The sequence below is a fragment of the Microchirus variegatus genome, assembly GCF_963457635.1.
Source record: "Microchirus variegatus genome assembly, chromosome: 8".
In the NCBI taxonomy this organism is placed as follows: domain Eukaryota; kingdom Metazoa; phylum Chordata; class Actinopteri; order Pleuronectiformes; family Soleidae; genus Microchirus; species Microchirus variegatus.
In genome coordinates, this window is record NC_139809.1 from 23,795,501 (window position 1) to 23,808,854 (window position 13,354).

General features: G+C 43.7%; 1 protein-coding gene across 1 annotated transcript in view; it reads right to left on the reverse strand.

The window, feature by feature from the left end:
* slco3a1a (solute carrier organic anion transporter family member 3A1a) overlaps nucleotides 1-3,830 on the reverse strand; it is a 74,903-nt gene extending 71,073 nt beyond the window's left edge. The window contains exon 1 of the mRNA XM_083894224.1: nucleotides 3,497-3,830. Within this exon, the coding sequence (XP_083750350.1) occupies nucleotides 3,497-3,640 (144 nt within the window). The 5' untranslated portion in view covers nucleotides 3,641-3,830. The remainder of the gene's footprint in view (nucleotides 1-3,496) is intronic.
* Between the last annotated feature and the right edge of the window lie 9,524 nt (nucleotides 3,831-13,354).

Genomic DNA, 13,354 nt, shown 5'->3' on the forward strand with positions numbered 1-13,354 from the left:
CGCGGGACGCTGCCGCTGTTAGGGGATGCGCCTGCGACACAATTCTCTTCTTTTTGGCTCTATACACCACTACAATGGATTTTGAAATGAAACAAACAAGATGTGCTTTCACTGCACACAGTTGTGTAGGAATTACAACACTTTCTACATGTGCCTCCACTTTTTAGGGGACCAAAAGTAATGGGACAATTGACTGAAAAGCTATTTCATGGACAGGTGTGGGCCATTCCCTCGTTATGTCATCTTCAATTAAACAGGTAAAAGTTATGGAGTTGATTCTAGCAGTGACATTTGCATTTGGAATCTGTTGCTGTTAACTCTCAATATAAGATCCAAGGAACTGTCACTGTCAGTGAAGCAAGCCATCATTAGGCTGAAAAATCTAAACAAACCCATCAGAGAAATAGCAAAAACATTAGGTGTGGCCAAATCAACTGTTTGGGACATTCTTACCACAGACCACATAAAACGAAGAAGAAGAATTTCCCTCGTGAAGAAAAACCCCTTCACTACAGTTGGCCAGATCAAAAACACTCTCCAGGAGGTGGAGTTAAGTGTATGTGTTTCAAAGTCAACAATCAAAAGAAGACTTCACCAGAGTGAATACAGAGGGTTCACCACAAGATGTAAACCATTGGTGAGCCTCAAAAACAGGATGACAAGATTAGAATTTGCCAAACAACACCTAAAAAAAGCTTACGGACAGATGAGACCAAGATGTACCACAGTGATGGGAAGAGGCGAGTGTGGAGAAGGAAAGGAACTGCTCATGATCCAAAACATAACATCTCATCTGTGAAGCATGGTGGTGGTAGTGTCATGGTGTGGGCATGTGTGGCTGCCAATGGAACTGGTTCCCTTGTATTTGTTGATGATGCAACTGCTGACAAAAGCAGCAGGGTTCTGTAGTGTTTCGAGCAATATTATCAGCTCATATTCAGCCAAAGGCTTTCAGAACTCATTGGACGGCGCTTCACAGTGCAGATGGACAATGACCCAAAGCATACTGCAAAAGCAACCAAAAAAGAGTTTATGACACACATAAGTGGAATGTTTTGCAATGGCCAAGTCAATCACCTAATCTGAATCCAATTGAGCATGCATTTCACTTTCTGAAGACCAAACTGAACTGACTGTTGCAGCAGAGGCCAGGCAGAGCATCACCCAGCATCTAGTGATGTATATGCCTTCCAGACTTCAGGCTGTAATTGTCTGCAAAGGATTTGCAACCAAGTATTAAATAATGAATGTTTGATTTATGATTGTTTAGTTTGTCCCATTACTTTTGGTCCCCTCAAAAGTGGGAGGCACATATAGAAAGTGTTGAAATTCCTACACCGTTCACTTGATCAAATTAAAGCTGAAAGCGTGCAGTTAAAGCACATCTTGCTCGTTTCATTTCAAATCAACTGTAGTGGTGTATAGAGCCAAAAAGAAGAGAATTGTGTTGATGTCCCAATATTTTTGGACCTGACTGTATGTCTTCGTCTAATATATATTACACTGCTGTAATATGTCTATTTTTTACATGGTACTGTATATTTAATAAAATAAATTAATAAATTAGGTTAAATATTTAAATGTGAAAATAATAACAATATATGCTTTTATCAAAAGTGTTTATGTTCATTTATCAACACTGTATGTGGCGGTAATGAGGCTTCAGCACTCGGTGCCACTCGCCATTCAAATCGTAAAACAAGGAAGTTCAAGTACGCTGCTGTTCCAATTGAAGAGATCATACTCGTGTACTATGCCAGTATGTACACCATACCAATGATTAAAAACCTCATATTAACCTACATGAATTACTATTCAAACTACTAGGGCTGTAATCAACCAAAGAAATTCTTGGTCGACTAAAGCCCTGAAATTTCTACCAAAAATCGACTAATCAACGGGGGTACGTTGTGGGTGCAGCTATTTTATTTTGAAAAAATAAAATAACAGAAACTAGGGACAAGTGTTGTGAATTAGCTTTAGCTAAAAACATTATGATGCATGCATCAGATGACTGTTCGAAATTGTCTATGTTTTTGTATCTGTCCCTATCTAAATAAACCTTAATAATAATAATAATAATAATAATAATAATAATAATAATAATAATAATAATCATAATAATAATAATAAAAGACCCGCACCCGCAAAGTACCTGTGCGGCTGCGGCTCTTTTATTTTGAAAAGACCCGCAGCCGCGGCTGGAGTTCAACAGAGTCTGACGGCTCTGACAGCGTTTTGCATTACGTGCATCTGCGCAATATGTCATGTTTGTAGTAGCGCTGTGAAAAGCAAACTGTTGCTTGGAAAGTTTGCATTTCACTTTTTTCTACTTTTGAAAAATGCTGCCACACTGCTGATGTCTTTGACATGGATGTGACAGGACTGACATACATACTGCCCAACATAAAAAGCTCAAAATTCACATCTAATTAATGGCAACGCTAATCTGTCTGACTGTCCTCATGAGCCACGGAGCGACAACAATTCACTGGGCTGGACTAAACCAAAATAATGGCAAACAAGGGGGGTGTTCTCTGAAGACAGGCTGTTACCTGTGAAGAACGGGTGCTGTAAAACACCCCTATTGGCATGTGGTACTTTCCTCCTAATGAAAATCACCATAAAAAAAAAAAAAAAAATTTTTTAAAAATGTAGTCGACCAATCACAATTTTGGTCGAGCCAGAGCGTGTCGACCAATTAGTCGACCAGTCGACTTTGACTTTACAGCCCTACAAACTACCTGGACAGGTGTACAAAAGAAATGTACCATAAAAGGTACGCCTGTGTGGCTTATCAGGCACAACGAGGAGAACGATGCCCTTTAGAAAATCATCCTGTGAGTGGCATCACAGGAGTCGCAGGACGCTTGATGCTCAGCAGGTCCACTACCAGGCTAGATAAGATTTTCCACTCCAAATATGGCCATGGTGTTTTGGATTTGGTCTATTAATTGCAACAAAGCTGCAGCAAATGATCATTAGTTACTGATAAGTGATTCTTGGAAAAGAGCCATTGCCTGTTCTGAAAATTAATGTTCACAGTGGTAGTAGCCTAAGGCTGTTTGCCTTTGAGACACTTTGAGGAACATTTCAGAGAACTTTGGTAAGCTCTGTACCATGAGTCCTAGATGCACCACGTTTTCAAATATTTTCTTTGTAACATCACTATATACACATCACGATATACACTTAGTATGAATACTAATACTACAAGTTAAAGACCAATTGAAATAATTGATATTGGTCATTGTTGTGATACTTTCCATACGTGGCAGTTGATCAGTGTCAGAGAATATTTTCTCACAACAATAAATGAGCTTCAGCAAAGTGCAGAGCAGCTGCACTTTGTCGGAAATCAGACAGGTTGCTTGTGTCAAATTCAAGCTACGTGTTATTGAGTCCAAAGCACAGGAGTTACAGGAAGCTAAACCCACGGATAAGACAAACATGAATATTAGCCAGAGCAGTGAGGTTTGTGTGGTGTTGAACTCACCAGATAAGCTCCAACAGTGCCCTGAGCCAACATGAGGGCGCATTCCGATATCAAGAATATCTTGATATTTGAGAAGCATGAGGGTTTTTTTCGTAGTCTGTCCCCGCTGCTGCGCTCAGACTGCCGCTGCTTCTTCACCTGCATTTTCGCTCCTTCTTCAGCCCCACAGCTCAGAGAAAGAAAAAACACACAAGGAGGCTGCTCCCCCGCCTCAGCGCCACATTCACTTACCGCGGCTAAGTTTTCTGGTTCTATGGTATGTCTTCTCCCATGTGACAGTTCACTATACACACTTACAAACTCCGCGGGGCTGTGCGCTTCGTCTGCGTCTAAACATGAGTTCCTCGTCGACGCGCACATACATATAAACTCCCTGAAGCTAAAAGCACGAGGGAAATACGTTCTTTGACACGTCGCATGGTTCCGTCGTGCTTTTCTGAGGCATCGAGCAGGCTAAGTTTTAGGTACTAGCTCTTCCTGCTGCTAGAGCTCCGGACAATCTCTCTCTCTCTCTCTCTCTCTCTCTCTCCCTCTTTCTTTCTTTCTCTCTCTCTCTCTCTCGCTCTGTGTGTGTGCGTGCGTGCGTGTGTGTGTCTCTCTCTCTCTCTCTCTCTCTCTGTGTGTGCGTGCGTGCGTGTGTGTGTGTGTCTCTCTCTCTCTCTCTCTCTCTCTATGAGTGAGTGTGCACTTGCACGGCTCTAGAGGCGCTGTAAAGCCGTATCAGCATCTAATATTTTAGAAAGTTTACTAGTAGATTGCTACATACTTCACCACAGAAAGTAAACATAAGATTATATATATATACATATATTCACTAGGGATGCAATGATACAGTTTCTCCACGGTTTGGCATGTATTGCTGTTTTGGGGCCACGGTATCGGTACGGTTTTCGATATCTTAATATAAAACTACTCCGACTAGCAAAGGCAATATTACATTGTAAAAATAATTAAAAGCACAGATATAATCAAACCACAAACTTTATTTAAACAATAGTGCACAATCAGATCAAATGAAACAGCAAACATGAAACCACACAAATTAAAAATAAATAAAATTTAGTGCTATCCAACAAAAATAAACACAATTTTAACCCACTCACAGAAACTGCAAATACACCATGCTGCTCCAAGTGAAAGAGACGGGGTCTGTGTGAGTCTGGGTGGCGCTGTAGAGCGAGTGTCTGTCCAATATCCAACTTCAAACCAACTTCACTGCGCTGCATAACAGATGCACACAATTGGTTTGTTTGTTGGCATTCATTTTCTCATTCTCATCGTAGTCTGAGGATCATTTAGGATTCTCATGCTGAATTCTTAATGATCTCACACAGCGGACTTATTCGAAGTCACACACACACACACACACACACACACACATACAAACACACACACACATACAAACACACGCACACAAACACACACACACACTAATCAATGGGGTACAGGCGCAGCACAAACACGCACGCGGGGATTGGAACAGAATGGCTACTTGTGAACTTATTAAATGTTTTTTTAACTTAGAAAATATATACATTTATATATTCTATATTTTATAAAATATAAAATAAAATGCTTGAGGGGCTTAACTGGGGCTACACAGATTTTTGACGGGGCTATAGCAACCCCTATCCCCGGTGTAGCAGGAATCAGCGCCACAGGCAGAAGTAGTAGACCCAAATAGAGCACACTCCTGTAACCAATCATGCTGTCTGACTGAGGTTAGGACCTCCTACCTCATTAACATACGAACACAGAAATAAATAAATGTATAAATGTAGGTGAACAGAAATGTAGAAATAAATAAATGTAGGTGAACAGAAATAAATAAATAAATAAATGTAGGTGAACAGAAATGTAGAAATAAATATAAAGCATTTGTTTATTTATTTATGCATTTCTATATTTATTTATTTATTTATGCATTTCTATATTTATTTATTTATTTATGCATTTATTGGTGCATTTATTTATTTATTCCTGTATTTATTTATTTATGCATTTATTTATTTATGAATTTATTTATTTATTTATTGATATGTCAGGTATGGTCCTCCATATAATCACGGTTAATTACCATTCGTAAATATGCCAGAAAAAAACACTAAACCCACAGCAGGACATTCCTCATCAGCACCTTTGAAGCACTGCTTCTACTAGTAGCTTTAGCGTCAGCTAGCATTCTGACGCTAATGTTAGCTGCTGTTCAAGTCTGTGTCCCCGTTAGTTAGAAAAAGTAACTGTTCAGTAAGAGCAGCCATTTACTGTTAATGTTATGATTATATCATTATCTGCGCCAGTAGCGCCACTTACAACTGTGTGTCATTCTTTCTTTTTTCTTCATCCTCTTTTTTTTCTTCCTCTTCTAACGACCTGATTGATAACTCCTCTTCATTTTCCTACAGCTTCATTTACAACTTGCAGAACGATAACTTCACACAGATTAACGTGAGGTGACGTGGGGCCCCTTTAGCGAGATTTCCTACTGAGATGTCATTGCAAATCAACCATTGTTGTTTAAGGGGGACGGGGATGCAGCTGGTCACTGATGCATTTAGGCAACAGCCCTCACCCTGGATTTCCACTGGACGCGTTACAGCCGCGGAACGTCAGCGGTGCGGTCGCTGTTGCAAATCGCTTCTATTCTAATCAATGAGAGCATTTCCACCAGACGCGCTGCGGCGCGTCTCGGCAGCGTCCCAGAAGCGGCTTGCCGCGCCGCATCGATATCGATAGGTGGCAGTTCTATTTTTGCCGTTGCCGCTGCTGAACCACATAAATTCCAACAGAGCAGTTCGCACAAGACAGGAAAAGCGACACAGAATCAAAGTAAAACATTTCCGCCCCCCTTTCCAACTAAAACACAATATGCAGGTCATATAGCCTGTCACAACTTCACATCAACATTACGTCGTGACCGGTGCTACCAGGTCAACAGTCAATTAATCAGAGCGTCTCGAAGAGTCATAATGTACGACGAGAGACTGATTGGTGATGGAGAAACATAAAATCATTTATGGCACCAGATCAACAGTTCTTCCACGTCGGAGAATGAAAAGAAGCTGTGTTGTTGTTTCCTTTATACACACAGTCTATCGCTGGATCTCACAAACTCGCGTCCGTTCAAGATTATCGTGCGATCTCCCGTGACTACCGCTGGCTCCCAAGGCACTGCGCCGCTGCCGTAACGCGCCCGGGTGGGGATTGACGCTGGGCAGAGGACGAAGCAGAACCACGCCGCTGACGTTCCGCGGCTGTAACGTGTCCAGTGGAAATCCGGGGTCAGGCTCCGAGTGTCGGGTGCCCCCTATCGGCTCGGGGCCCCAAGCAGTTGCCTGCCTTGCCTGTTCATAAACTTCACGTCTACCCGTAGCGCAATGAAAGTGAGAAAGTTAATTCCAAAAATTAATCATCCTGCGTTAATTTTTGACAGCCCTACTAAAAACCTAAGAAATGTGTTTAAGCTTTAAAAGTAAAGTAGTAAGTCGTTTTTCTTCACAGTCAAGAACTCACTATTGTAGGATCATGTTTGTTCTTGTGCTGGAAATATTCTTCAGGCAGGAGGACACAGGCAGATTTCAGGCTGAGCAGAGAAGCCCTGGTAGAACATTTATATTCTATTTAATACAAATGTTGTTAATATCCTGTTAATAGTGCTTGTTTTGTGTTTTACATTTTTATACACACACACATATATATGTAAATAAATAAATATAATAATAGTGTCCGAGAATGGGTGTTGGTGTGAAGGAGGTCAGAGAGGTATGGGGGAGGTTATGGATTGCATTGAAGGTGAGAAGCAGAATTTAGAAATCGATGCGGAATTTAACCGGAAGCCAGTGAAGCTGTTGCAGAACAGGTGTGATTGATAGAAGGGATCCTGGTGATGATCTGGGCAGCAGAGTTCTGAACCAATTGGAGTTTATAAATGGACTTGTGGGGAAGACCAATAAGAAGGGAGTTACAATAGTCCATGCAGGATGTGACCAGGGAGTGGACCAGGATAGCAGTGGAGTTGGGAGTAAGGCATGGGCAGAGGGACGGTTGATGCTGCGTAGGTGGTAATAGGCTGACCGAGTGGTGTTATTGATGTGGGTCTGGAATGAGAGAGTGCCGTCAAGGACGACGCCCAGACTCTTAACCTGTAGGGAGGGGGAAACAAAGGAGTGATGAACTGGGTACGGCCAGAGAGATAATATTTAAACCACTCCAGGGGTGTGTCGGAGATGCCAATAGATTCTAGTCTGTCGAGGAGGGTGGTATGGGAGATTGTGTCAAAGGCTGCACTCAGATCAAGGAGGATAAGGATGGATAATAGGCCGTAGTCAGCTGCCAACAGTAGGTCACCCGGCCTGGGCTGTCTCCGAGCGGTGGGTGGGGCGGGGGCCTGGACTGTCATGGCGGATGCTGTGCTGACCTGGCTATGGGTCCTGCTGGCGTCCGGGGTGCGGCGCTCACTGTTGGCTTCCCCCCCCGGGGGAGCGGGGGCAGCCCTGGCCCTGCCGCACCGGTGGTGCCTGTGGAGAGCTGCGGCGTCGCCCCGGTCTGAGCGGACTGGCCTCTGCTGGGCTGGGGGGCTGGGTGGGCGGGGATACACGGTCTGCTGGTTAGGAAGCTAGCAGCCGGCCCGGGTGGCCAACCTTGCCTGCCCTCCGTGCTCCCCCACCAGATCTGGTATATCACTCTCACACACACAACTAGGGTATTGGGGAAGATACAGGAAGACCATTGGGGGGGTTGGGGGGCGGGCCCACCAAGTAGTGGGCCTATCCCCCATCTTCCCCTCCAGGGGTCTCCGCTCTCCCCCAATATTTTATGGCATATTAGACACTAGGGCCTGGGGGTGGGGTGGGGCATATCGACTACCCCGCTGTCAGCAAGCAGCGGGGTGTTGTCACCTCATCCTCCCCCCCACATTTTTAATGCATACTAGATACCAACATCCCCCATACACACATCCCACAGCACACATACATACACACCACACCACATCCTGGTGGGGGGGGTGGGGGATGGGTGGTGGGGACCTCCCGGGTAACTGTGTCCCGCCCGCCTCCCGGCTGGGCTGGGGTCGGTGGTTTGGGCTGGGGGGCGGTTGTGGAGCTCCGGGGCGCTGGCGGCTGCGGCGGGTAGTTGGGTCGGCTGTCGGTCTGTCGGGGGGAACTCTGGGGGAGGCTCTACTGTCCCTGGTGATGGGCTGGGCTGCCCTGGGGGCCTGGGTGGGTCCCGGGTGTGGGGACCTGGGGCCTCAGTACCTGCCTCGGCGTGTGGTGGGCTGGTCTGTGCTCGTGGTGCCGTCGTCTCCTGCCCTCTCGGGGCGTGCTCTGCGCGTGGGGGGCGCCGGCTCTGCCCTGGTCCTGTGCGGGGTGGACTCGCGGCTGGCCCTGGGTCGGGCGGTGGCTGGTATCTCGGGGCCCGGGGGGCTGGTGGACGCCCCGTGTGCCTGGGTTACCGCCGGTCTCCTTCCGGGGGGCTGGGGGGCGGCGACACGGTTTCACCACCGATTCCCGACCACACCAAGTGACAACCTCCGCACATACATTTATATGGATGCGCGAATACACAGACATACAGATACACACACAGACAAACTCTGGTTCATGATAGAACCAATATAAACTGATACAACCATTATAAACAAGATCACCTTATCTATATGTGGTTGTTAACAAATTCTAATGGTACTGTAATACAAATGCATATCAGTGTTATTAATGTTGTAATGCCTTAGTGTGTTATGCTACTAATTTCTATCTAGTGTCTCTCTTTCCCTCCCTCTCTCGCTCCCCCTCTCTCCCTCCCTCCCTCCCTCCCTCTCTCTTTTCTCTCCCTCTTTCTCCCCATCTCTCTCACACCTCCCTTGTCTGTCTAATGCCAGAGCAGCAGACGAGATCTAGGATATGGCCTTTAGAGTGGGTGGGGAAATCAACATACTGTTTAAAATCAAAACTATCCAGGCAGGATGTAAAATCCTTGGAGAGGGTTTCGTTGGGTTTGTCCATATGGATGTTAAAATCACCAAGCAGAATTATATTGGGACAGAGTGAGGTAAGGTGGGTGAAAAGAGCAGAAAAGTCATCAATCTAATCCTTATTTGGCTTAGGTGGACGATAGACAGTGACTAAAATAGTGGGAGTTGGACCATTCAGTTGAAGAGCCATGGCTTCAAAAGATGAGTATGTTGTCAGTTTGACAGACGAGATCCTCCTCCTCTTCCGGTGAGACGGGGCTGACTGGAGTAAACAAACCCAGGTGGTGTAGCTTCATTGAGCTGAGAGAAACCATTAAGCCACGTCTCAGTTAGACATAAAAAGTCATACTTGCGATTGAGGAGCAGGTCATGCAACAGACGTCCTTTGCTTGTGAGGGACCGGATGTTAATTAACCCTACTTTGATTTCGCAACGGTCGTTGGATAAGCTAACGTTAGCCGCCGCTCTGGTGATGCGAGCTAACACACTGCGGTCCACTTTGCGGGCAGAGATTCTCGGTCGACGGTGTTTTGTGGACCAAATGGAGTTTATGGCAGTGGAGTCATCAATGTGGAAGTTTCGTCGGGAACCACGGTGAATGTATTTCCGATATGGCAGGCGAGCGATGTCCAGATAGAAGCGCAGCATCGGCGGGGAAACAGTTGGATGAAACCGAAGCTGGAGGAGCTCAGCAGCTGTGTATTGGAGTAGGGCTGATGATGGATTTAATAAGATGGACATAATAGTCCAGAGGAGAACAAGCCTCACAGGCAGGTAAATCCGCATGATGAGCGAGTGAGAGGCACCAGGAGATAACGGTCGGGAGGAGTAAGATCGCTACGATCAGGTAAAAGACGTCCATAAAGATAAACACACACGGTGCTAACACCAAATCGTTTGCAGAAGAACCAGTGTAGACTATAAAACCAACATTTTTGTCTGAGTCAGGATGAGAAAAGTTCAGGGGTCCGTTTCACAAAGCAGGTTCAACAAACTCTCAGTCTAACCCTGAACTCTGAGTTGATCTACTCTGAGAGAGTAAACTGAGTTTTCAGTTTCAGAACAGCTGATTTGAGTTAGTTTGTTCAACTCGGAGTAGTTTCACCTCGAGTTAAGCGCGTGCACCACAAGTATAAAAAGACAGCATGAATGGAGCCCTGTTTCAACGAGTCACCATGACAACGGGGAAGCGGACGGTGACGTTCTTCATTACACTGGAGTTGAAAATATTAATGCGTGAGTTTGAGCAGTTTTAGAAGGAAGTGTTACAGCAGCAAAAGAGGGAGACGGCGTCGGAGAGAACACTGCTGCTGATGAGGAAGTTTAAATGTCGTCCTTTGCACAATCACAATAATATTACAGGTGGAAACTGCTTGAGTTGTAGATTATTAATTTATTTATTTAGGTGTAATCCCGCGGGGGAGAAGCACACTTGGCAGCAGTTTAAGATGAAACATAAAAACATTGTTCAAACAGGTAAGACCTCGGTATAATCTCATGGGATTACCTCATTTTGATCATGTTTTACATAAAGTAAATATGAAGTGGCTGTTTGACTGTACAGTTGTTTTATCACCAACATTCTGCTGTTTTCACACATAAATGACTTCTCATTCTTTATATCACGTTCAAGTTCTCTGCATCTCTGACGTTGTACAAAAGAAAAAAATTTAAATTTGTAAGTAAATTTTTTTTTTTTTTTTTAACCGCAGTGCAACACACAATTTCTGCTGTGATGTGAGAGCGTGACTCCGGTTGTTAATGTTTAATATAAGGACGGATTAGGTTGTGAATGTAAATGATGAACTGTGACGTGAAACAGTTCCGCTCAAAAAGAAAAGTGTGTGGAAATGTAAGAACATCTACAGCTCCTTCATCCACAGGATCACTGTCAAAAGGACATGGTTGTGAAAATAGTCTCCACCAAATATAACTTCTAATGTAGACGCAGAACAGACACAGAACTATACTACGCCAAAACTCTGCTGACTGAATGAATGAGGAAATCAAATACCGTGTGTGTCTGAAAGAGGGCAGAGACAGAGAGAAACTCAAGGTTTGCTGAGAAAATCCTGGTCCCGACCAGGTTAGTTTCAAAGAGCATGTTACCATGGTAACTGACCGAGAGCTTAAGTTACCTCTCTCTGTGAAACAGGCTAGAGTTACTCCTCTTTCTCTGGTTTGACTTACCTCCCTTTGTGAAACGGAAAACTCCAGAGTTTCCCTCATTTCAGGGTTAACAGACTCAGAGTTTTCACGAAACCTGCTTTGTGAAACGGACCCCAGATAACAGTTAAGATCAGAAAGGGGGGGCCGGAGAGCAGCGGCAGCCAACCGCGGCAGCCAACCGCGCCAGCGTACGCTCAACCGGAAATCATATATAATATATATATATATATGTTTTTATATATATATATATAAAAAGCTATATATATATATATATATATATATATAGCTTTTTATGTTAACATAATAAAATACAAGATACTATTTAACAGTGTATTTATTATCAAAAAATAAATAAAATAAAATAACTAACTATATTATATCATAATAATAACTCTCTTCCCTGAGGAGGTCAATTTCCCTACTGATCGGGCGGGAAATTGCAGTGCGTATCTGGCACCACGACGGAGAACTATGAAGGCTTGAGGGGTCTCCGTGGTTACACAGTCATTATGCAGCCGGAGAAGTATAATGTGGCCTTTAGGAATGACAAATGCAATATTTATGTATTTGCCAGAGTGACGAGGTGAGCTCATCCCTGAGGCGATAAATCAAGCATAATTTTCTTAGAAAACAAAATGATTAACTTATGTTTCTCTATGCCACAAATAACAATCAGTGTATGTGGTGAAATAAGCATTACATAAAACTGCCACATTTATGTCAAATCAAGTTTTACTTAAAACAAAAGTTATGCCATGATTGAAACTACTGTTTCATGGTGCTTACAGACAGCAGACAGAACAGCAATGTGTAGTAATTACGGAAATAACGGTACGGAAGAAACGTTAAATTTGTTTTGTTTGATTGATTTGTCATAGTTGCGTTTCAATACGAACTCCCTGCTCTCAGCCTCAACACGTCCAGCATGTTGGATTGGAAAAATTTTGCTGCTGGCGCGGTAATAATTGTGGGATATGGTCGGCTGCGAAGGATACCGAAGGATAATTCAATATTTACTCATCAGTGTAAAGACACCAACAGCCCTCTGGCTTCACAGCCTACAATGACCCTTGGCAAAAACCCCTCTACTCCTCACACAAGCCCTGTATACTTAGCTTATGCCAACATACACATAAACCCACACAAAACCCAACAACACAAAATCAAAACTTCATAAAACAAAACAGAACAACACAAGACATCATAAGACAACACTTAGGCCAAATTTAATTTAGGATCGATCCATTTATATACCTGTCATTTCCTACCGAATTTCGTTACCTGGTCTGGCTTTTCAAAGATTTCTACAGCGTGCTCGTCTTTCCTACCGAATTTCGGTGCCTGACCTAATGGATTAACTAAAACTCATTAATTCTTATCTCTACCAAATTTTCATGCTGACCTGGTTCCGATTGACTAAGCCCGACCTACCGAATTTTCATGCCTGATCAGCTATTCAACGATTATCTTGCCTTTTAATCAACTTCTTTAATATGCGTGCACACTATTAATTTCCACTTTTAACATTACTTTTCTTCTGCAGTTTCACTTCTTTGGTTAAATAAACCCTTGCATGGGATTTTCACTCTTATCCTTTAAATAAACCTGTACAGGATTTTCCTTTTTCCTTAAATGCACCTCTGCACTGTATTTTCCTTTTCTTCTTCTTTAATCAATTTTCACGCTTTCCGCTACTTGACCTGACTTACAGTTACTTA